The sequence below is a fragment of the Somniosus microcephalus genome, chromosome 10 (assembly GCF_052327205.1).
Source record: "Somniosus microcephalus isolate GS21.2 chromosome 10, FLI_Smic_1.0, whole genome shotgun sequence".
NCBI lineage: Eukaryota > Metazoa > Chordata > Chondrichthyes > Squaliformes > Somniosidae > Somniosus > Somniosus microcephalus.
This window is the reverse complement of record NC_140996.1, coordinates 203,730,810-203,756,734: the sequence shown is the minus strand read 5'-3', so window position 1 is coordinate 203,756,734 and position 25,925 is coordinate 203,730,810. Positions and strand designations below refer to the sequence as shown.

Here is a 25,925-nt window from a genome sequence, read left to right as displayed (position 1 = left end):
ATAAAGCAGCACCAGGTCTCATAACAATAAACAAGTATACTCACAATCGTTAAATTAACTTAAAATGGGAGATTTAAAACAAACAAATTTAAAAGCTCAATGGTTGCATTCCTCAGATTTGAACCTTGCGTAGCCCAATAGGTTTTACACTGAAAATGCTTTTTTCATGTAAAATTAAATTTGAAACCTCAATTAGCTGGAGATAATGACGGAACACATACTGAGCATTATTTACATGAGTTGTTAATTAGTTCCTTAGCACTTATCTGAGTTCTTCTCACTGCGGTTCAGGTGCTGAGCTCTCACTCCAGAGAATACAACACATCTACAAGTGCATTATTGCAGTGACATTACTTTCACTCACTCTTTTCCCAAGAGTTAAATTCATCAGAAGTGAAATTAGCATCGAAGCAGTCAACTACCAGACATTAACATCACTGCTGCAACCACTGCAGTCTCATCTTGACAATAAAGCACTGACGGTTTACTCATTAAAAAAATTAACAGATCTTGGGTGACATCGCTCAATGTCAAAGGTTACACTGCTTGTGTCTGTGTCTCTCTCACACACACATATATAGGTACAGGAATCAGCCAGGTGTGGTTAAAACAACTACTTTTAAATCAGTCAGAGGTGGTTTTCCCAAGGCTAACCCATCACTGATCTCTGTCGCACAACGGCTCAGATTTAAATTTCTCATTCTTGTGCTTAAATCGATTCCAATTTATATTTCAGGGTACCTACAACTTGTAACATCAAACCTAGTTCTGCCCTTACATAACTTTCAAGCATGGCCCCGATCCTCCCCAGCCTATCTAGTTGAGATAATTGGTCCAAATGAACACTGCATTTCCCCCATCTACCATGTGTGTTACCTCCTTGAAGAATTCGTAGAGGTTTGTCAACCAGGAACATCCCCTTTTGAAATTTCTGCTGGCTGCTTCTAACTGTTTTCTTATTATCTAGATATACATGGTCATTTCATCTTTAATTAAAGACTCTAAAATTCTGTCTACCCCTGGCATGTAATTACCTGGCTTAGCTCTGTGTCCCTGTTTGAAAAATCTGGTCCCTGCATTAATTTTATAAACCTCGATCAAATCACCCGAGTCTAAGGGCTGGATTTTGCCAATGGGGAGCTTTTGGAGGCAGGACTCCCACTTGTCGGGTTTCAGTCCCGCCTCCATCAACTTCTGGCCAACCCACGCTATTTTCCCTTGATTGACCTTGTTAAGCCCACTCAGCGGGTTTAGCAGGCCAATTAAGGGAAAGCCGGTTACAGAGAACGTCAACGTATGACGTTTCATTTTTGACAGATGAATTGTCATCGTTTGACAGCTCTGTGAAGCTGTCAAACGCTGACATTCTCTGTAGTTTAATGAGTTCTTGAATTCAAGACCTCATCAAACCTCTTTCTTTTGTAGAAATTAGATGGTTGTTGCATTGGAGAATGGCAGTTAAGTGGCTGTAATCCCTTCCTGCCTCCAAGGAGACGGGACCCGGCACGGGTCGGCTACCCGCCTCCTGGCAAGATGGCACCCGCCCCCAAATTCTGCCATTTTCCCGGCGGTCCCGCCTCCCCAGGGCTGGCAAAATCACCCCCTAAGCGTTTCTAAAGTAAAAAGACCTAACTCGAAGTCTAGCTGGGTAAGTAAGGTGTTTTAGACTGGGAATTAATCTTGCCCTTCTGCACTCTTTCCAAAGCCTCAATATCCTGTGTGTGAGAAAACCAAAATTGACAGTGTTCTAATTGAGGCCTATCCAAGGTTTTATACAAGAACAAAATGCTTTGTTTTGTACTGAATTGTCTTGTGTATACAACCTAGAACCCTGTTTCCTTTGGTTATAGCCTCACAGCATTGGTGATGAACCTTTAGAGGGTGATGTACTACAACACCCAGATCTCCCTCTTTTACCACTGGCTTCGATTCTGTTCCCTGTAGGGCATATGTATATTTAGCATTAGACCTGCCCACATGTATAACACTACACTTTTCTAAGTTAAACATCATTTGCTAAACAAGCCCATTCCCCCAACATATTGAGATCTGTGTGGAGTAGTCGAGCATCCTTTACAGACCCAACACTCGCACATATCTTGATGTCATCTGAAAACTTGCAGACCATTCCCCAAACACCTACATCTAGGTCATTAATTAAAATAGTAAATAGCAACGGTGCTAATACCAATCTCCGCGGGACACTGCTGGTAACCGGTCACAAAGCAAATCCAAATCTATTGACAACAACTTTCTGCCTATGGGCATTCAGCTAATTCTCAATCTATCGGAGAAGATTATCACTAAGCCACTAGATTCCAACTTGTAGAAAAGCCTCTTGTGAAAAGCTTTTTGAAAGTCCAAGTAGACAACATCTACCAGGTTACATCCTATGTGACTGTGACCGTGGTAAACTATCCCTCCTCATCCTTCTCGACCGGTCTACATCCTTTGACGCAGTTGATCACACCAACCTCCTCCAACACCTCTCCTCCGTCGTCCAGCTGGGTGGGACTGCCCTCGCCTGCTTCCATTCTCATCTATCCAGTCGTAGCCAGAGAATCACCTGCAATGGCTTCTCTTTCCGCTCTCCGCACCGTTTCCTCTGGAGTCCCCCAAGGATCTATCCTTGGCCCCCTCCTATTTCTCAGCTACATGCTGTCCCTTCACGACATTATCTGAAAACACAACGTCAAGTTCCACATATACGTTGACGACACCCAGCTCTACTTCACCACCACTACCTATCTTGACCCTTCTACTGTCGCTGATTTGTCACGTTGTTTGTCCGACATCCAGTACTGGATGAGCAGAAAATTCCTCCAACTAAATATTGGGAAGACCGAAGCCATTGTCTTCGGTCCCCACCACAAATGTTGTTCCCTAGCCACTAACTCCATCCTTCTCCCTGGCTACTGTCTGAGGCTGAACCAGACCGTTCACAACCTTGGTGTCGTATTTGAACGAGATGAGTTTGTGACCACAGATTCATTCCATCACCAAGGCCGCTTACATCCACCTCATTAACATAGCCCGTATCTGCCCTGCCTCAGTTCATCTGTTGCTGAAACCTTCATCCATGGCTTTGTTACCTCTAGACTTGACTATTCCAATACTCTCCTGGCTGGCCACCCATCTACCACCCTCCATAAACTTGAGGCCATCCAAAACTCGGCGGCCCGTATTCTAACTCGCACCAAGTCCTGTTCACCCATTACCCCTGCACTCACTCTATTTTAAAATTCACATCCTTGTTTTCAAATCCCTCCATGGCATAGCCCCTCCCTATCTCTGTAATCTCCTCCAGCCCTACAACCCGCCGAGATCTGTGGTCGTCCAATTCTGGTCTCTTGCGCATCCCTGATTTTAAAATCGCTCCACCATTGGAGGCTGCGCCTTCAGCTTTCTCGGCCCCAAGCTCTGGAATTATCTTCAATAAACCTCTCCGCCTCTCTCTCCTCCTTTAAGGCGCTCCTTAAGACCTACCACTTTGACCAAGCTTTTGGTCATGTGTCCTAATAGCTCCTGTGGCTCGGTATCACATTTTGTTTGATAACACTCCTCTAAAGTGCCATGGGAAGTTTTACTATGTCAAAGGCACTATATAAATGCAATTTGTTGTTGTTGTTATTCTCAATCTTGCTGACTTCTTCAAAAAATTCAATCAAATTTGTAAGACATGATAAATCTTTTTCAGAAGCCGTGTTGGGTGTCCTTGATAAAACAGTCTCTACCCAAGTGGTTAAATCGGGCATCTCCAACGATACTGTTGAGCATCTTACCTATCACTGAAGTCAAGTTAATGGACCTATTGTTATCTGGTTCTGTCTTTTTTTAAATCGGAACTGCGTTGGCATCCTTCCAGTCTGAGGGAACAGTCCCCGACTCCAGCGAGCTATTAAAGATATGGGCAAGGGGCTCGCGCAGCACCTGTTCCATCTCTTTAAGGACCCTTGGGTGGCTTTCATCTGGGCCAGCAGCCCGATCTATTTTAGGGTTCCTTATTCTATCTTGGAGTATTACTGTGCTACCATATTACACCAACATGGGTTTTAACCCTACTTCCGCATTTTGTTTTAAATTGAGAAACATAGATGAAGGGACAGAGGCCATACTGCAGGACACCACCAACTTGAAGGGTAGAAAGAAGTTGAAGCGAATCAATAATAAAAGGTAACGTGATACCGCTTGGGCTTTGAAAGCCTATAGATTGTAAGAGGAAGGGAAGACTTAGAGAAGCAATGAGTTCCACAGTTCTGAGGCTTTGGGGAAGAATGAGTTACAGTGGGAGACATGGAGTGTTCCTAATGTGCTAGAAATCTTCATAGACTTAACATTAAATATGTCCAACCAATGCAGAACACCAATCAACAAAACCAACAACAGAACATTAAACTACATCACTAAAACAGGAGAACACAAATCAGAAGAAGCTGTGCCTAAACTGTATAGTGCGCTCGTCAGACTACAGCTTCAGTACTGTGCTCAGTTTTGGTTACCAAGAGACAAGGGAAGCAGTCAAGCACTGGAGACTGTGCAGAGAAGAGCCACAAAGCTGATCCTCAGTCTCAAGGATCTGAGTTATAACAAAAGACTGGAGAAATTTGGGATTTTCAACCTGGAAAGGAGGTGTCCAAGAGGTTTTCCTAGATGTTAGAAGTTAGTTAAGAGAAAGGAAAAGTCAGGTGGAAGATGACCAGCTGGTCCATCAAACCTGTCCCAATGAGTCATAATGCAACTTACCATGATGAATCACAGTGTTATTTTAATGCAAGGAGTCTTGCGAGTAAGGCACATGAATTGAAGGTGTTGATGAACACATGGGAGTATGATATTGCTGCAATCACAGAGACATGGTTGAGGGAGGGGCAGGACTGGCAGCTCAATATTCCAGGGTATAGAATCTTCAGGCGAGACAGAGGGGGGTGTAAAAGAGGGGGTGTCGCAATATTAATCAATGAGTCAATTACTGCTGTAAGGAGGGATGATATCTTAGCAGGTTCCTCTAATGAGGCCTTATGCGTAGAACTTAAAAACAAAAAGGGGGCAAGCACTTTGCTGGGAGTGTACTATAGGCCCCCAAACAGTCAGGGGGAGATAGAGGAACAGATATGTAGGCAAATCTCAGAGAAGTGCAGAAATAATAGGGTAATAATAGTAGGGGATTGCAACTTCCCCAATATTAACTGGGATAGTCAGAGTGTGAAAGGTTTAGAGGGTGCGGAATTCTTAAAGTGCATCCAGGAGAGCTTTTTGAGCCAGCATGTAGAAAGTCCTAGAAGAGAGGGGGCGATACTGGACCTAATTCTAGGGAATGCAGCTGGGCAAGTGATAGAAGTGTCAGTAGCAGAGCATTTTGGTGACAGTGACTATAATTCAGTGAGATTTAAGGTAGTCATGGAAAAGGACAAAAATGGATCGGAAATAAAGGTTATAAATTGGGGGAAGGCGATTTTAATATAAGGCAGGATCTGGCCAAAGTGGACTGGGATCAGCTGCTTGTAGGAAAATCCACATCAGAGCAGTGGGAGTCATTCAGAAAGGAAATAGAGAGAGTACAGCGCCAACATGTTCCAATAAAGGTCAAAGGTGGGACCAACAAGTCCAGGGAACCCTGGATGTCAAGGGATATACAAGAATGGATTAGGAAAAAAAGGGAGGCTTTTGGCAGATACAAAGGACTAAAAACAGTGGAAGCCCAAGAGGAGTATAGAAACTGCAGGGGGGTACTTAAAAGAGAAATTAGGAGAGCGAAGAGGGGGCATGAAAAAACACTGGCGGGCAATATAAAAGAAAATCCCAAGGTGTTTTATAAGTATATTAAGGGCAAGAGGATAACCAGGGAATGAGTAGGGCCCATTAGGGACCAAAGTGGCAATCTGTGGGTAGAGCCGGAAGATGTAGGTGAGGTTTTAAATGAATATTTTGCATCTGTGTTCACTATGGAGAAGGATGATGTAGGCATAGAAATCAGGCAGGGGGATTGTGATATACTTGAACAAATTAGTATTGAGAGAGAGGAGGTACTAGCGGTTTTAGCGGGCTTAAAAGTGGATAAATCCCCAGGCCCAGACGAGATGTATCCCAGTCTGCTGTGTGAGGCAAGGGAGGAGATTGCAGGGGCTCTGACACAAATTTTCAGAACCTCTCTGGCCACAGGGGAGGTGCAAGAGGACTGGAGGAGAGCTAACGTAGTACCATTATTCAAGAAGGGTAGTAGGGATAAACCAGGGAATTACAGGCCAGTGAGCCTAACATCAGTGGTAGGGAAATTATTGGAAAAAATTCTGAGGGACAGAATTAGTCTCCACTTGGAGAGGCGAGGATTAATCAAGGATAGTCAGCATGGCTTTGTCGGGGAGATCATGTCTAACCAATTTGATTGAATTTTTCGAGGGGGTGACTAGGTGCGTGAATGAGGGTAGTGCAGTTGATGTAGTCTATATGGACTTCAGTAAGGCTTTTGACAAAGTCCCACATGGGAGACTGGTCAAGAAGGTAAGAGCCCATGGGATCCAGGGCAATTTGGCACATTGGATCCAAAATTGGCTTAGTGGCAGGAGGCAGAGGGTGATGGTCGAAGGTTGTTTTTGTGACTGGAAGCCTGTGTTCAGTGGTGACCCGCAGGGATCGGTGCTGGGTCCTTTGCTGTTTGTAGTGTACATTAATGATTTAGATATGAATGTAGGAGGTATGATCAGTAAGTTCGCAGATGACATGAAAATTGGCGGAGTGGTAAATAGTGAGGAGGGAAGTCTCAGGCTACAGGACGATATAGACGGGTTGGTCAGATGGGCAGAACAGTGGCAAATGGAATTTAACTCTGAAAAGTGTGAGGTGATGCATCTTGGGAGAACTAACAAGGCAAGGGAATACACAATGAATGGTAAGACCCTAGGAAAGACAGAGGATAAACATAGAAGATAGGAGCAGGAGTAGGCCATTCGGCCCCTCGAGCCTGCTCCGCCATTTAATGAGATCATGGCTGATCATCCAAATTCAGTACCCTGTCCCTGCTTTCTCCCCATATCCCTTGATCCCTTTAGCCTTAAGAAATATATCTAACTCCTTCTTCAATATAGTTAATGAATTGGCCGCAACTGCCTTTTGTGGTAGAGAATTCCACAGGTTCACCACTCTCTGGGTGAAGAAATTCCTCCTCATCTCTGTCCTAAATGGCTTACCCCTTATCTTTAGACTGTGACCCCTGGTTCTGGACTCCCCCGCCATCAGGAACATCCTTCCTGCATCTAATCTGTCTAGTCCTGTTAGAATTTTATAAGTTTCAATGAGATCCCCTCTCATTCTTTTAAATTCCAGCGAATATGAGCCCAATCGACCCAATCTCTCCTCATACGTTATTCCTGCCATCCCAGGTATCAGTCTGGTGAATCTTCGCTGCACCCCCTCCACGGCAAGAATATCCTTCCTCAAATAAGGCGACCAAAACTACACACAATACTCGAGGTGTGTTCTCACCAAGGCCCTGTACAACTGCAGCAAGACATCCTTGCTCCTGTACTCGAATCCTCTCACTATGAAGGCCAACATACCATTTGCCTTCTTAACCGCCTGCTGCACCTGCATGCTTACCTTCAGCGACTGGTGCACAAGGACACCCAAGTCTCGTTGCACTTCCCCTTCTCCCAATCTATTGCCGTTCAGATAATAATCTACCTTCCTGTTTTTGCCACCAAAGTGGATAACCTCGCATTTATCCACATTATACTGCATCTGCCATGCATCTGCCCAATCACCCAACCTGTCCAAATCATACTGGAGTTTCTCGGCATCCTCCTCACAGCACACACGCCCACCCAGCTTTGTGTCGTTTGCAAACTTGGAGATATTACATCTAGTTCCCTTGTCTAGATCATTTATATATATTATGAATAGCTGGGGTCCTAGCACCGATCCCTGCGGTACCCCACTAGTTACTGCCTGCCACTCGGAAAAAGACCCGTTTATTCCAACTCTTTGCTTCCTGTCTGCCAACCAGTTCTCTATTCAAGTCAGTACCTTACCCCCAATCCCATGTGCCTTAACTTTACACGCTAATCTCTTGTGCGGGACCTTATCGAAAGCCTTCTGAAAGTCCAAATACACCACATCCACTGGTTCTCCCTTATCTATTCTACCAGTTACATCCTCAAAAAATTCCAGTAGATTAGTCAAGCACGATTTACCTTTTGTAAATCCATGTTGACTTTGTCCGATCCTGTCACTGTTTTCCAAGTGCTCTGCTATTACATCTTTTATAATGGACTCTAGCATTTTCCCACTACCGATGTCAGGCTTACCGGTCTGTAATTCCCCGTTTTCTCTCTACCATCGTTTTTGAATAGTGGGGTTACATTAGCTACCCTCCAATCCATGGGAACTTGGTGTGCATGTACATAGATCCCTGAAGGCAGCAGGACAGGTAAATAAGGTGGTTCAGAACGCATATGGGATACTTGCCTTCATTAGCCGAGGTATAGAATATAAGAGGTTATGATGGAGCTGTACAAAACGCTAGTTAGGCCACAGCTGGAATACTGTGTGCAGTTCTGGTCGCCACACTATGGGAAGGATGTGATTGCATTGGAGAGGGTGCAGAGGAGATTGACCAGGATGTTACTTGGGCTGGAGCGTTTCAGCTATGAAGAGAGACTGGACAGGCTGGGGTTGTTTTCCTTAGAGCAGAGAAGGCTGAGGGGGGGACCTGATTGAGGTGTACAAAATTATGAAGGGCATAGATAGGGTAGACAAAGAGGAACTTTTCCCCTTAGTAGAGGGGTCAATAACCAGGGGACATAGTTTCAAGGTAAGGGGCAGGGGGTTTAGAGGGGATTTGAGGAAAAACTTTTTCACCCAGAGGGTGGTTGGAATCTGGAACTCACTGCCTGAAAGAGTGGTAGAGGCAGGAACCCTCACAACATTCAAGAAGCATTTAGATAAGCACTTGAAACGCCATAGCATACAAGGCTACGGACCAAGTGCTGGAAAATGGGATTAGAATAGACAGGGCTTGATGGCCGGCGCAGACACGATGGGCCTCTTTCTGCGCTGTATAACTCTATTAAATGAGTACTTTGCATCTGTTTTCACAAAGGAAGCGGATGATGTGAAAGTTACACTAAAAGTGGAGACGGAAGTTATGGACAGGATAGTAATAGATAGAGAAGATGTACTAAAAAGATCAACATTACTGAAAGTTGGTAAGTCACGTGGTCCAGATGCAATGCATCCTAGGTTGCTGATTGAAGCAAAAAGGTAGAAATAGCAAAGGCATTGGTGAAAATCTTTCAATCATCACTGGATACAGGAGTAGTGCCAGAGGACTGGAGGGTTGCTAATGTTATGCCACAATTCAAGAAAGGGGAGAGGGATAAACCAGTAAACTACAGGCCAGTCAGCCTAACATCAGTGATGGGGAAGTTATTGGAAACCATCATCAGGGACAAAATAAACTTTCATTTGGAAAGGCATGGGTTAATCAAGGAGAGATAGCATGGATTGTTAAAGGCAAATCGTGACTGACTAACTTAATTGAATTATTTGATGAGGTAACACAGAAGGTTGATCAAGGTAGATGTTGTAAAAATGGACCTTCAGAAGGCATTTGACAAAATGCCACACAGGAGGCTTATTAAGAAGATGGAAGCCCATGGAATTAAGGGGAAAGTGGTGGTATGGATACAAAATTGGCTCAGTGACAGGAAACAAAGGGTGGTGGTGGATGGATGTTGTTCAGACTGGGAGGTGGTTTGCAATGGTGTTCCCCAAGGGTCAGTTTTGAGTCAATTACTCTTTCCAATTTTTATAAACGACCTAGATTCAGGTGCAGGGAGCAGCATTATAAAGTTTGCAGATGATACAAAACTTGGCAAATTAGTAGTTGGCGATGAGGATATTTATAGGCTTCAGGATGACATAAACAGGATGGTGAAATGGGCAGAAGCATGGCAGATGGTGTTCAATGCGGGGAAGCGTGAAGTGATGCACTGGTTAGGCCTCTGCTGGATTATTGTGGACAATTCTGGGCACCACACTTCAGGAAAGGTGTAAAGACTTTAGAAAGGGTACAGAGAAGGTTTACCAGGGATGAGGGACTTCAGTTATGAGGAGGGGCTGGAAAAGTTAGGACTGTTCTGCTTGGAACAGAGGTGACCTAATCGAGATTTTCAAGATGATGGGAGGTTTCGATAGAGAGAAGCTATTCCCTCTGGCGAGTGGGTCAATAACTAGAGGTCATAGATTCAAAATCATTGGCAAAGGATCTAGAGGGGAGATGAGGAAGAATGTTTTCACTCAGAGAGTTGTCGGGATCTGGAACGCTCTGCCTGAAAAGGTGGTGGAAGCTGATTCCATAAATAATTTTAAAAATGAGTTGGACAGGTATTGGAGGGTGTGGAACTTACAGGATTACGGACAAAAAGCAGGGGTGTGGGACTAAGCACGACTGCGCTTTCAAAGAGCCAGCACAGGCACAACGGGCCGAATGGCCTCCTCCTGTGCTGCAAGTTTCTATGATTCTATGAAATAGTCTATTCACAGAGACACAGTCTAGTCCCTTCATCATTTTAAACATTTCACTTAAATCTTCCCAAAACCTATGCATTTCTACAGTAAAAAGACCCAGTTCTCTAATTCGATCGTGCTAACCAAGGGTTTTAAACTTGGGATCATTCTAGTGGCCCTCCTTTTAACCTTTTCCAGGACGTCTATATCACCCGCCATGTGAGGAGACCAAAACTGAACACAGTATTCCAGATGAGGCCTAACTAAAGTCTTGTACAGGGACACTATAGTTCTTTGTTTATACTGAATTTCCTTGCAAAGCACCCTAGTACTCTATTTGACTCCACAATAGCCTCACAGCTATTAGCCGTGTGCCTTCAGAGACTTGTACTATACTGCCGAGGTCCTTTTCCCGCTCAACAGACTTCAATTCCGTACTTATTATATGGTATATACATGGCTTGACATTAGCCCTACCCACATGCATGACACTACACTTATCTACATTAAATGACAATGAAAGCCCATTTCCCTCATCGTATTTAGATCAGACTGCAGTCTTTTTCTCATCTAGGGGCTCAACACTAGCACATATCTTTCAGTCACCCGCGAACTTGTGGACAGTATCCGCGACACCATCGTCTAGATCATTAATATAGATCATGAAGAGCAGCAGTCCCAACACAGATCCCTGTGGGGCTTCACTAGTAACCACGCAGAACCACTTCCATTGATAACAACCCTCTGCCTGTGCGAACACAACCAATTCCCTATCCAATCCAGGACTCTATCTTATGAAGTAACATATTATGCAGCACCTTCTCAAAAGCTTTGTGAAAGTCTAAATAAATAATGTCAACAGGGCTACCTCATTCACCAAACTAGTTACCGCCTCAAAACAAAATTCAACCAGGTTGGTGAGACATGACTTTCTTTTCCAGAAGCCAGGTTGCGAGTCTCTAATAAAGCCTACCATGTCCAGGTGGTCATACAGGGCATCGCAACAACAAAAACTTTTATTTATATAAAGCCTTTAACATAAAACATCCCAAGGCGCTTCACAGGAGCGCTATCAAACAAAATTTGACACCGAGCCACATAAGGAGATATTAGGGCAGAGAGGTAGGTTTTAAGGAGTGTCTTAAAGGAGGAGAGAGGTAGAAAGGTGGAGAGGTTTAGGGAGGAAATTCCAGAGCTTAGGGTCTTGGCAGCTGAAGCCATGGCCGCCAATGGTAGAACGATTAAAATCGGGGGTGTTCAAGAGGCCAGAATTAGAGGAGCGCAGATATCTCGGAGGGTTGTGGGGCTGGAGGAGATTACAGAGATAGGGAGGGGCGAGGCCATGGAGGGATTTGAAATCAAGGATGAGAATTTTAAAATCGAAGCGTTGCTTAAACAGGATCTCCAACCAGAAGCCAGCCTGATTGACAGGCTTGGCTCTCTGTCGGGCGGGGAACGCTCTACCTGAAAAGGTGCTGGAAGCAGATTCCATAAATCAGAGGCCACAGCCGAGGAGCAGGTAAGTTTGTACTGCTGGTGTAGAGATCGCCGGGGGGAGGGGGTGCGGAGGTTACAGGTGATTTCTTCTAACAACTTTCCATTAATTGAAGTTAAGCTAATGGATCTATAATTTCCTGGTTCTGACTTAATGCCCTTTTTAAATATTGGCCTCCCTCCAATCCATGGGAACAATCCCAGTCTCTAATGAACTACCGTTTATATAAGCTAGCAGCTCACTCAACACCGCCCCCCACACCTTGCTTTGAACAACCTGGGGTGAATGCTGTCAGGCCCAGCAGCCCTAGTGATTGGAGACCTCTGTTTTCCTGGATTATATGTGCATTCACTTTGATATTCTCCACTTTAGTGTTAACTGCACGTTGCATTAATAGAAACAAAGGGCAATTTTAACCCCCTAAAATGGGTGAGTTTGGGTCGGGTGGGATGTAAAAATGTTTTGAATCTCAAACCTGAACCCAATCCACCTCGAACCCACCCACTTCCACTTTTAACAGAGGAGGGACGGGGGAGCGGGCAACCAACCCGCTCCAGGAGGAAGGTTGCTCATTTAGATATTTTAATGAGGCTGCGTTCCTCAGATTTTATCTCCATTTTAGGATTATCCCTGGCTGGCCGGGTTTCTCGTACCTCAGGAAACCCGGCAACTAAAGAGAGGCGAGGACTGCTGCGTGGAAGAGGTATCTACATTTCCAGCACTGCTTGTGGGGCAGGAGGAGCTTGAATGCTTCCCCCCATCCCTCCAAGCTAACCTGCTTCCCTCCCTGCGATCACCCGCCCATGCCCCCCATATAATCACCGACCCCCCACTCTGTCTCCGGCCCCATTCCATCATACCCCACCCTCCACCCCCCCCACAAGCCACCCTGTATCCCCCCCATTCCCCCTCTCCACCAACCCCCTCGTGATCTCTACCCCAGCAGCACAAACTTATCTGCTCCTGGGCTGCAGCCTCTGCTGCAGCGTTCCCCGCCTGACAGGGAGCCAAGCCCATCAATCAGGCTGGTTTCCGGGCAGGGATCCTGTTTAAAAAGGAAAACACACACGCTGTGGAGTCAAAACTAGACGGCATTCAGGGAAATCCAGACTTCCTCCCCCCACAACCACTTGGAAATACTGCCCCAGTAAATATCGGGGCCTAAGTATATACCGGAGTGAAGACTCATGCAAAGTAGTCATTTAACATTTTCCTGGGAATTAACTGGAATTTGACTTGCAATGTCCTGTAATGGCCCTATGAAGGCCTTTATTGCCTTTGAGCCCTAACATAAAATGTAAGTTCAGGACTGATGTGAGGAGATTCTCCTTTAACAAAGAATGATCAACATATCTTCCATGAAAAGTAATGAAGATGAAAATCTGTGAACTTTTAAAGAAATAATTGGACGCTGAAATGAGAGGATCTTTCTGGTGAATGAATTAAGACAGGCTGACATTCCTCATCCGTAACTATCTTGGGATCTTGCTATACTAAGCAGAGGTAAGATGCTTTCCCCAAGAAAAGTAAATGGAGTAAGAGTGAGAGTGTTCTACCAACAAATGCAAGGGATCATGGGCAGAAACTGGAAAGACTGTCTAACTTGGAGAAGTAGTGTGGCCCGAAAATCACCAGGGGGACATTAAGTAAATACATTGAAAGGTGTGAACTCTATTCCTAATAAACTGGATCCTTTTCGCGAGACAATATTTTGCAATAAATCAAATAAAGGCTTTCTAACCTGTAAACCACAAAGGAGGCGGTCTGAAGGAGGTCAACCTGAAAAAGACCAGTGAAATTCTATTTTTATGCTGCAAAAATACAGTTAATTTCTATTTTGAAAATCGGAAAAGTTTGATTTGAGGAAAATCTACCTTGCCAAGTTTAAAATCCTAACAGCTGAGAGGTAACTTGGAATTATAGTTCATAAACCAAATGGAAAGATATGGGGAGGTTTGCATTGTACAAAAAAGAGGGCAGTTGGTGTCACAAGCCTGCATCAACAAAAGATGCCTGCCCTTTCAAAGATAATAGATCACAGCTTATATAACCACAAATGTAAGAAGTCACACAACACCAGGTTATAGTCCAACAGCTTTTAAAGCTGTTGGACTATAACCTGGTGTTGTGTGACTTCTTACATTTGTCCACCCCAGTCCAACTCCGGCATCTCCACACCATATATAACCACAAGATAGACATATTCGGCCCAACCAATTAGAATAAAGAAAAACTTAAACTTCTCCTGCCCAAACCCAACCATCTCCAGTTACCCCATCCTGAAGACCATTTGTTGCTTGACATTCTTCCTGACATCTGTCCTAAACTTTCCTTTCACCAGTTTTAACCTATACCCTTGTTCTCATATCCTGGCATATCGTGGATGCAGTCAACATTCACGTGCAGCCTTTATGCAACCCAGCACATAAAATACAGGTAGGCCAAAAAACAGGGATCTTGCTGGTTCTTTGTAATATTAATTGAAAGCTTGAATTGGACGGATCACAATCTCAAAGAGTCCTTTCAACCCCGAGCTGAGCTTCCATCGCCATAATCTCTCCATCACAAAGCCGGCCTACTGCCACCTCCATAACATGGTCCACCTCCGTCCTTGCCTTAAATCACCTGCTTCTGAAACCTTCCGCCTTTGTCATCTCCAGACTTGACTATTCCAATGCACTCCCGGCTGGCCCGCCCATCCTCCATAAACATCAATTCATTCACCCTGCACCAAGTCCCATGCACTCATCACCTCTGTCCATGCTGACCTACATTGGCTTCCAGTTCTCTGAACGCCACAAATTTTATATTCTCATCCTCATGCTTAAATCCCTTCATGGCCTCGCCCTCCCTATTTCTGTAACCTTCTCCAGCCCTACAAGCCTCCGAGAACTCTGCGTTCCTCTGACTCGCCCCACTCCCCAAGCCCCAACATTGGCAGCCATGCCGACAGCCGTCTAAGCCCCAAGCTCTGGAATCACCATCCTAAACTTCTCTGCCTTTCTACCACCCGCCTTAAAGAACAGCTCATCCCCATCTAATATCTCCTCCTTTGGCTCGGCATCCATTTTGGTCTGTTTACATTCTGTGAAGTGCCTTGGGACGTTTCTGACGTAAAGGTGCAAATTGTAGTTTTCTATAATTTAAAAAAAATATGGTGCATTTAGCTTCTGTTGAGTCTATTGTTTCATTTCTTATTTTTGTAATTCATTTATCAAATACAGCAGTGTTGATGGGGCAATACACCTCCCTTAACTATACGAGAACACCACAATCACATTTTCAAGGTATTACTTGTTCTTCTGTGACTTTGCAGTTGAATGCATGGACGTGAATATGTCCTCCCTTCATTCAATGAAGTTTTAGGAGGAAAACATTGCACAGGACAAAACAATAAAATTAGTTGTTCAATGCCCTGTGCCCCAAACATGTAAAACTTAGCTCAAAACATCAAGCCTCGCTCTTAGGTGGAAGAAACACTGCATGGGGGAAATGGGATAGGAACTTCCTCCAGAAACTTAACTGGACCCAGAAACTTAACTGGACCAGCCACATAAATACTGTGGCTGCAAGAGCAGGTCAGAGTCTGGGTATTCTGTGGTGAGTGACTCACCTCCCAACTCCCCAAAACCTTTCCACCACCTACTGTACAAGGCACAAGTCAGGAGTGTGATGGCATACTCACCACTTGCCTGGATGAGTGCAGCTCCAACAACATTCAAGAAGCTCGACACCATCCAGAACATAGCAGCCCGCGTGATCGACACCCCATTCACCACCTTAAACGTTCACTCCCTCTACCATCGGCGCAATGTACCAGCTACAAGATGCACTGCAGCAACTCGTCAAGGATTCTTCGACAGCACCTCCCAAACCCCGACCTCCACCAACTAGAAGGACAAGGACTGCAGGCGCATGAGAACACCACCACCTCCAAGTCGCACACCATCCTGACTTGGATATATCGCTGTTCCTTCATTTTCGCTGGGTAAAAATCCTGAAACTCCCTCCCTAACAGCACTGTGGGAGTACCTTCACCACACAGACTGCAGCGGTTCAAGGCGGCTCACCACCACCTTCTCAAGGGCAATTAGGAATGGGCATTAAATGCTGGCCTTGCAGCGCCGCATAAATCCTGTGAATGAATAAAAGAAAACTTCCTCAGAGAGAATGATGGAGGACAATTTAACCCAGGCAATTCTCTCATATCTCCAAGCAGCTGCATGTCACACGGAGAGTTGGGAGCAAGGTGTTTGGTTGCTGTCTTAGCTATGAAACATACATGACACAAGAGAACAAGGACCTAAAAGAGGATGTAATAGAATAAATAAGTGATTCTGGTGCATATTGTTAAATCTTGTAGTGGATCTCATCCATTAATAAACCTCTAGAATGAAATTGTTTGATTTCAAAACTTGAATATTAAAACAAAAACATTAATCTTTACTCTATTCACGTCCACCCAACACTTTTTAAGGCGTTTGACATTAAAGACTCTGGAAAAATATGTCACTTACCAAACATTCCATTTCAAATATTATTATTTTTAAAGATTTTTTTAAAAAAATCCCTTATTGCAAAAATCAAGGTCTGCAAGCAGATTTGTTTAAAACAAACACTACTCTCTGCTACCGGTTCTTGTTAATCCCAGAGCCAAGGAATAGAGCCCAAGAGCAGCAACGTTTACTACATGTAAAACTTGCACAATTATAGAGTCTCGTCTTCATTATCAAAAAAAGGTAAGCACTTCTTAAAAAAAATTCTGATTTGACATTGGAGATTCTAGAACCAGGGGTCATAGTCTCAGGATAAGGGGTCGGCCATTTAGGACTGAGATGAGGAGAAATTTCTTCACTCAGACGGTTGTGAATCTTTGGAATTCTCTACCCCAGAGAGCTGTGGACTCTCAGTCGTTAAATATATTCAAGAATGAGATCAATAGACTTTTGGACACTAAGGGAATCAAAGGATATGGGGACAGAGTAGGAAAGTGGAGTGAAAGGTAGAAGATCAGCCATGATCTTACTGAATGGCACAGCAGGCTCGAGAGGCCGTGTGACCTACTCCTGCTCCTATTTCTTTCCTATTAGGTTAAAGGAAGAGGCCTATAATGCTGCTAAAAAGAGTAGTAAGCCTGAGGATTGGGAGGATTTTAGAATTCAGCAAAGGAGGACCAAGAAATTGATAAAGAAACGGAAAATAAAATGAGAGTAAACTAGCGAGAGACATAAAAACAGACTGTAAAAGCTTCTATAGGTATGTAAAAAGGAAAAGATTAGCGAAAGTAAATGTGGGTCCCTTACAGGCTGAGACAGAAGAAATTATAACGGGGCATAAGGAAGTGGCAGAGAAATTAAACAAATACTTTGGCCGCGGATTTCCCAGCGGAGGCGGGATGGTGGGGGGAGAGCTGGTTTACGGGTTCTGGTCCTGCTCCCGGCCAATCAACAGGAAGCGGGTCTGTTGACGTCATTTGATGACGCGTCATCAGCCGGTTTCCTTAAAGGGACCACGTCCACATGGAGTTTGACAGTTGTTCTGTCAGTGTTCTACAGCATTGAGGTGTTGCAAACACTGACAAGCACTGCACAAAGGTGGACGCTTGCACCCAGGCTCTCCAATGACTCCCTCCATTTGCTTATGGAGGAAGTCACAGCACGCATGGAGGTTTTCTTCCCTTCCAAGGGCGGAAGAGACCTCCCCAGGACACCAACGCAGCCTGGTTGCACACTGCACGAGGGCAAACGCAGGGATGTTGTCAGGGGTCCCTGGCTGCAGTAGCGCCAGCCTTTCAATGATCTCAATAGATCACGAAACGTTACTGCAAAGCCACACTCAAACTCACCTGCTGTGCCACTCAACACATCCCCACCACTCTGCCTTCCATACCCTTCTCCTGCACATCCTTACTCACACCAACTTACCTTGTACCTCCACCCAACCCTCTCTAACTACATTATCAGTTCCTCATCTCACTAGCCACCCCTCACACTCACCCTCATCCTACTACCAACTAACAACACACAAGGGTAGGCATTTGAGAGGTTTAGCCAGTGTCCATGTGAAGTTTCTGGTAATGTGTTGTCATACAATGAAATCTATTTTTTGAAAACTGCCTCTTATTGGACAGATCTGAGCGCACCTTGAGAAGTGTCTTACTGAGTTCCAGTGAATGTTCACACATAACTTCCCCCCCCCCCCAACTATAGTGATGAGTGTGCATGGAATGGCTTGGACATTAAAGGGATGCTTCACAGTGCTGGTGCCAACCTAGCGCATCATGTGGCAGCCAGGGTTAACAGCGTCAAGTGAAGTAAATCTGGCCATGGTGATGTCATCGCTGGCCTCCCGGGCATCAATGTTGTCAGGGGCAGATGCCCTGTGTCCAGTGCAGCATCAGGTAATGGCGGAGAAGGTTGGTGATGTTGTTGGTGAAGTTGGTGTGCCTGGTGATGTTGGTGTTGGGGCTGATCGTGGAAGGATTCGGAGGACCAAAGTCTGATTTTTTTCAAGGGCACCGATGTTGTTCCAAAGATGGCGGCTGCAGGTGAGATGACAGAAGCGATCTGTCAATGGTGAGAGAGGTTCTCCCAATGAGGTGGATCTGGACGTTCAGTTGGATATAAAAACTTGTAAGCTAAAGAAATAGGAGCAGGATTAGGCCACTTGGCCCCTCGAGCCTGCTCTGCCATTCAATAAGATCATGGCTGATCTTGGGCTCAAAGCCACTTCCCAGCCCGCTCCCCATAACCCTTCACTCCCTATCTTGCAAAAATCTGTCTATCTCCACCTTAAATGTATTTAATGACCCAGCCTCCACGGCTCTCTGGGGCAGAGAATTTCACAGATTTACGACCCTCCGAGAGAAGAAATTCCTCCTCATCTCAGTTCTAAAAGGGCGACCCTTTATTCTGAAACTATGCCCCCGAGTTCTAGATTTCCCCACGAGGGGAAACATCCTCTCTGCATCTACCTTGTCGAGCCCCCTCAGTATCTTATATGTTTCAATAAGATCACCTTGCACTCTTCTAAATTCCAATAAGCATAGGCCCAACCTGTTCAACCTTTCTTCATAAGTCAACCCCCTCATCCCAGGAATCAATCGTGTGAACCGTCTCTGAACTGCCTACTGAAATCTCTATATGTATTAAAAATGCAGTAACCAACATTTTCTGCGCTCTGAAATTGACCATCTGCAACATGGTATCCTTTACACCACTTTTGCAGCTGTCAGCTTATCAGAAACATCAGAGCAGACTCAAATCACGCCAGGGTGAGCTGGCGTTTTCCCCGAGCAGCAGGTAACCCGTGGGGGAGAACGTAAAATTGGAAGGAAGCCTCAAAATAGTTTAAATTGACTTTTAACAAGCCATTTAATGAGCTCAATTGTATCCCCCACCGCTTGGTGTCGGGTCAGTTCTCCGCTGACAGATGCGACACCTGGGAGACTCGCGTGGAGGCAGGTTGACAGCGGGTTTCCTACCCGCTGTCAATCTTTGCTATTTTGACAGCAGACCCATCTCCAAACCCGCCCTCTGAGCGCCGGCAAATTCGTGGCCTTTGTGTCTGTCTTCACGGAAGATGTATAAAACCACCCGGAAATAGTGGAGAACCAAGGGTCTAGTGAGAATGAGGAACTGAAAGAAATTAGTATTAGTGAGGGAATAGTACTGGAGAAATTAATGAGACTGAAAGTCGATAAATCCGCTCGAACTTATGGCCTATATCCTAGGGTTTTAAAAGAGGTGGCTATAGAGGTAGTGGATGCATTGGTTGTCATCTTCCAAAATTCCATAGATTCTGGAATGGTTCCCGCAAATTGAAAGGTAGTAAATGTAACCCCACTATTTAATAAAGGAGGGCGAGAGAAATCGGGGAACTATAGACCAGTTAGCCTAACATCAGTAGTAGGGAAAATGCTAGAATCTATTATTAAGGACATGGTAACAGGGCACTTAGAAAATAATAATAGGATTGGGCAGAGTCAACACGGATTTATGAAAGGGAAATCACGTTTGACAAATCTGTTAAGAGTTTTTTGAGGTTGAAACTAGTAGGATAGGTGAGGGGGAACCAGTGGATGTAGTGTATTTGGATTTTCAGAAGCATTCGATAAGGTGCCACACAAGAGGTTTTATAATAAAATTAGGGTTCATGGGATTGAGGGTAATATACTAGCATGGATTAAGGATTGGTTAACGGACAGAAAACAGAAAGTAGGAATAAACGGGTCATTTTCGGGTTGGGAGGCTGTAACTAGTGGGGTATCATAAGGATCAGTGCTTGGGCCTCAGCTATTTACAATCTATATCAATGATTTGAATGAGGGGACCAAATGTAATATATCCAAGTTTGCTGATGCTAGGCTAGGCGGGAATGTAAGTTGTGAGGAGGATGCAAGGAGGCTGCAAGGGGATATAGACAGGTTAAGCAAGTGGGCAAGAACATGGCAAATGGAATATAATGTGGAGAAATATGAAGTTATCCACTTTGGTAGGAAAAATAGAAAAGCAGAGTATTTTTTAAATGGTGAGAGATTGGGAAATGTTGGTGTTCAGCAGGACTGGGGTGTCCTTGTACACAAATCACTGAAAGTTAATATGCAGGTACAGCGAGCAATTAGGAAAGCAAATGGTATGTTGGTCTTTATTACAAAAGGATTTGAGTATAAGTGTAAAGATGTCTTACTGCAATTATATAGGGCCCTGGTGAGATCATACCTGGAGTATTGTGTACAATTTTAGTCTCCTTGCCTAAGGAAGGATATACTTGCCATAGAGGAAGTGCAACGAAGGTTCACCAGACTGATTCCTGGGATGGGGGGATTGTCCTATGAGGAGAGACTGAGTAGACTAGGTGTATATTCTCTAGAGTTCAGAAGAATGAGAGGTGATCTCATTGAAACATACAAAATTCTTACAGGGCTTGACAGGGTAAATGCAGGGAGGATGTTTCCCCTGGCTGCGGAGTCTAGAACCAGGGGTCACAGTCTCAGAATAAGGGGTCAGCCATTTAGGACTGAGATGAGGAGAAATTTCTTCACTCAGAGGGTGGTGAATCTTTGGAATTCTCTACCCCAGAGGGCTGTGGATGCTCAGTCGTTGAGTATATTCAAGACAGAGGTTGATAGATTTTTGGATATTAAGGGAATCAAGGGATCTGGGGATAGTGCGGGAAAGTGGAGTTGAGGTAGAAGGTCAGCCATGACCTTATTGAATGGCGGAGCAGGCTTGAAGGGCCGAATGGCCGACTCCTGCTCCTATTTCTTATGTTCATTGAACAGACATGTTTTCTTATTCAGCAATAAAATTAAAATAATTTCCTGTGAAACAGATCCAGGTACTCTTGGGGTGGGGTGGGGTGGGGTGGGGGTGGGGGAGGGAGAAGCACAACAAAGGTGGTACTATTTTGGGCAAATTGGTAAATTATGGGTTTCGCAACAAGTGCTTCCACTTTACAATCCTTACCTGAAGACTGTAGCAGCAGCTTGTTTTAAGAGCATTTCATTTCTTACACACAGGATCTGCAAGCAAGATGCGAGAGTATATGGTGAGAAATACAGTGAAAGTGAAATCAAAACTTTAACTGCCTTATCAATCTGAAACCAATTGCACTTATTAAAATGAATTAACCAGCCACAATTTGGTGTATCAGTTAGTATGAAATGGGAAATAAAATTAGTTAAAGAAAAAGAAGGAGTTTTCTTTCCTTGCCAATTTCTCTCCTCCCCTTCTCTCCCGAAGGTATTACTTCCTAGCTGGGGTAGAGATCCATGGGCAGCAGTCACCCCAAGTACTTTAATCAAGTGTCCATTATTTATACATGAGCCTTGGCAGTCTATTCAACTCTGGCTGTCATCACACTCAAGTCCACTCCAGTGCTCACCCATTATCAACATACACTTCCAGCAAAGTGCTACAGAGCGCTTAATAGCAGGAACCCTGGTTGAATTTTCTATCCCAAATTATTGTTAAGCACTGAGGCCAGTTGTAGCACCTTTACTGCTCCCCAGCAGAGACCCGAAATCTTCCTGCTCTGTACGGTGCAATTACTCATTGAGATAAATTCAGAGCCATCAGATAAGTAAAGAGTTGATCTATTTGTGAAAGTTAGGCAATTCAAAACAATGAGATTTTATTACGCAAGAAAAAATAAACAATGACGACTGATTGAAAACCTCTTCTAAAGAAATGTGTTGGAATTATGCTGTGCACCGAGAAACAAGACCTGTCATGTGTCATGCATTCGGAGTAAGGCTCACTCATTCTGGTGAAATATAATCTATTTTGTTCTATGTCAGGCCTTAAAAAATACTACACATATAGTTGCTATTTTTGAATGGGTTGTCTGGAAATATCGTATAAACTGTATGCCACTCAACCCTGTCTTATATGATGTACATACATTAACGTTCTTAAGATAGTGAATTTTCATCAGCAGCAAATCAGAGAAGTCAAGACCTGGTTTATTTTTCTGTTTCTTTCTGGACTTGACAAAAAGGATTTCACGGAAAAAATGAGCAGAATCGCAGAACACCAGTAAAGATCGCCTCATTCCCCCATCCCATTAAATAAAAAAGATAAAACTGAGTGAGGATGAACCAGTGGCTTTGCTTATAACCTAACCTTAGCTCTTCTGTATGTTTAAATAGGGTTGGAATGTGTGGCATTCCGCACCATTTTCAGAAGTTGTTGCCAACGCTGAGAATAATACCCAAACCTAAGCCCAGCCCTGCCCTGCCCTGCCCCCCATCTCTCACACACACTGGAGGTTCAGGCTGTGTATTTACAGGACTGAGATTGACTGATATACACTGCAACCACCTCAGGGTTACAGGGAACCTTCACGTAAAATAATAATTGTTTTGCTATAAATCACCTTCGTTAGAACAGGATTCATGGCTGAGACCGTTTAAATAAAATTACAGCTTTACAGCTCCAGATCCTGCACACAAACCTCTCCCGGAAACCCGCTCCGAAATCTCCCACCGCACCATCAAACCCCGAGAACATGCGTTCCGGGTCCAGCGCAAGTCGCAAAATGCTTTTAGATAAAAAATAAAATGTAACAAAAAAGAATTATCTATTTAAGGGAGTCATTTAATTGAATAGTAAGAAGTAAATAAATATGTTGGACAAGAGATTTTTTAGGGGGAGGAAACACACTTATTTTAGATAGATATGTTTGTTCTTTTGTTGAAATTATAGTGGGGGGAGAAGAGCAACCAAACCTATTAATATTCAATTACGTCCAACGAAAACCATTGCTTTTGTGAAAAAAATTAATAATTTCTGCATGTATCTTTTTAAAGAAAAGTAGCTTATTCATTTAATGAGTTGAATCTATTATTGTTTATCTATTATATAATTCATTGTATATCCATTATAAGGGAGTGGCCATCTGGTTATTTTGAGACATGAACATCAGACAAGAAAATTCTATTTTTTGGCTGCCTCATTTAAAATAGGCAGTTTGCAGAAAACGCCTAGGTGGACTCACATATTATGGTGCATTCCTACATGCATGTGCAGAACAATTTCTGCAACTTATATTCAAATAAAGCAGGTAAATGATCAGTATTTAGTGCAAAACAATATAGGTTACAGTAATTAAAAACGTACTATTCTCAACGGATGACATGGCCTAAGCGTTCGCCGACACCAAAAGCGCCTTAGCCAACGCGACTATGCTGGCGCACCCGCTGCCAGGAGCCACCATCGCCCTCACCACCGACGCATCTACTACGCAGTCGGTGCTGTGCAACAGCAGTGGGTGAACGGGACGTGGCAGCCGTTGGCGTTCTTCAGCCGTCAACTACGGCAGAACGAGAGAGCATACAGCACGTTCGACCGGGAGTTGCTCGCCCTTTTTCTGGCCATCCGCCATTTTCGGTTCCTTCTGGAAGGACGTCCTTTCACCGCTTTTGTGGACCATAAGCCGCTGACCTTTGCAATGTCCAAGACCGCCGAACCGTGGTCAGCCTGACAGCAGTGTCAACTGACCTACATATCCGAATTCACCACGGATATACGGCACATGGCCGGTAAGGACAACCTGGTGGCAGACTGCCTCTCCCGCGCGATCATCAATATGGTTCATTTGGGCATCGACTACGCCCTCATGGCAGCGGACCAAGCCTCAGACCTGGAAGTCCAAGCTTACCGAATGGCCATCACTGGCCTCCAGTTGGCCGACGTCAAGTTCCATTCGGCAGGTACCACGCTGTTGTGTGACGTCTCCGTAAAGGATCCTCGCCCTGTCGTGCCGGTCGTCTGGTGCCGCAAAGTGTTCGACGCCATACATGGGTTGTCACACCCTGGAATGAAGGCCTCTCAGAAACTGATGTCAGCGAAATTTGTATGGCATGGCATGCATAAAGATGTCCGCGACTGGGCCAACACCTGCATGGTCTGCCAAAAGGCCAAGGTACAGCGCCACATCAAAGCTCCGTTGGCCGCCTTCACAGTTCCGAAGCGACGTTTTGACCACGTCAACGTGGACCTGGTAGGACCACTCCCACCCTCCCATGGTTTTTCACACATCCTGACCATGGTTGACCGCACCACCAAATGGCCGGAGGCGGTCCCCCTCTCATCCACTACTTCGGCGGACGTGGCCAGGGCGTTCATTTCCTCCTGGATCGCTCGTTTCGGAGTACCCGCCGATATTTCGTCAGACAGGGGACCGCAGTTTTCCTCCGAATTCTGGAATGCAGTGGCCCAAGGACTCGGTGTCAAATTACACCGCACCACAGCCTACCACCCACGGGCGAATGGCCTCTGCGAACGCTTCCACCGGTCAATGAAGGCCGCCCTGAGAGCCAGCCTCCAGGACGCTGGATGGGCAGACAAGCTACCGTGGGTCCTGTTGGGCCTTCGCACGGCCCCCAAAGAAGACCTTCACTCTTCATCAGCGGAGCTTGTGTATAGTCAGCCGCTGCGGGTCCCAGGGGACTTCCTACCAACATCGACGGAGCAATGGTCCACGTCTGCCCAGCTTGCTAGTCACCAAGAGGTGGCCAGATGTTTCGCACCGGTGCCCACTTCGCACCACGGGCCGCAGAGGTCACACGTTCCCACGGAGCTTCACAAGGCGGAATACGTTTTTATTCGCCATGACGCACATAGGGATCCGCTCAAGGCCCCATATACCGTGTTGGAAGCAGGGGACAAAACCTTCACGGTGGATGTCGGTGGTAAACCGGACCACATTTCGGTCGACCGCTTAAAGCCAGCACATTTGGACCTCGACCGTCCCGTCGAGACAGCACAACCGCCGAGACGGGGTCAGCCACCCGTCATCGTTACGGCAGACCAATGCGACCACCCGCCAGACCGCCAGCCGCCCAGCAGCCTCCGCCTCTAGAGTACAGGAGTCATTCTGACAGGCTCGTCAGACCCCCTCACCGTTTGACTTTGTCCGTTAAAGCGAATTCTGGGGGGGCGCATGTGGCAGAACCACTGAATGACTCTGGCTAACTGTATATAATTCTCTTTAACGATGTTCTAACACCAGCCTAAACCTGTACCATTGTGTTAGGCATTACTGTGTTTTGTATATAGAGTTTGCATGTACGGGGCGTGGCCCCTTTAAGAGCGCGGGCAAACGCGATGATGTCACGTCGCAAACCACGGGACTGCCCAGTCAGTCCTCGTGGCATCTCCTTTGAGTAAAGACCTGTTTGATTGTTCTCTTGTGTCGATCTCCGTTATTCGTAGGAATTCGTTAATTCCTACAACTTCATGCATGTTGAAAGGCTACCATGAAGTAAAACTAGCCCAGCCTACTGGATGTAGAGTGACTAGTCTCCGTGGCCTTGCCTCTCCTTATCTCTATAATCTCCTACAACCCTCCAAGATATCTGCGCTCCTCCAATTCTGGCCTCTTGAGAATCCCCAATTTTAATCGCTCCACGATTGGCGGCTGT

The 25,925-nt window shown here is 45.1% G+C and overlaps 1 protein-coding gene across 3 annotated transcripts in view; it reads right to left on the bottom strand.

The window, feature by feature from the left end:
• Positions 1-22,994, bottom strand: part of mrpl48 (mitochondrial ribosomal protein L48) — a 59,648-nt gene extending 36,654 nt beyond the window's left edge. Inside the window, exons 1-3 of one of the 3 annotated variants that reach the window (XM_085999462.1) lie at positions 22,955-22,994; positions 21,466-21,521; positions 13,740-13,777 (exon numbers count right to left, since the gene is read on the bottom strand). In XM_085999462.1, coding sequence (XP_085855588.1) covers positions 13,740-13,777; positions 21,466-21,500 — 73 coding nt within the window. In that variant the 5' untranslated portion in view covers positions 21,501-21,521; positions 22,955-22,994. Of the gene's footprint in view, positions 1-13,739; positions 13,778-21,465; positions 21,522-22,876 lie in introns of all 3 variants that reach the window. The other 2 variants (XM_085999463.1, XM_085999461.1) reach the window with 2 other exon arrangements.
• Positions 22,995-25,925: the final 2,931 nt, after the last annotated feature.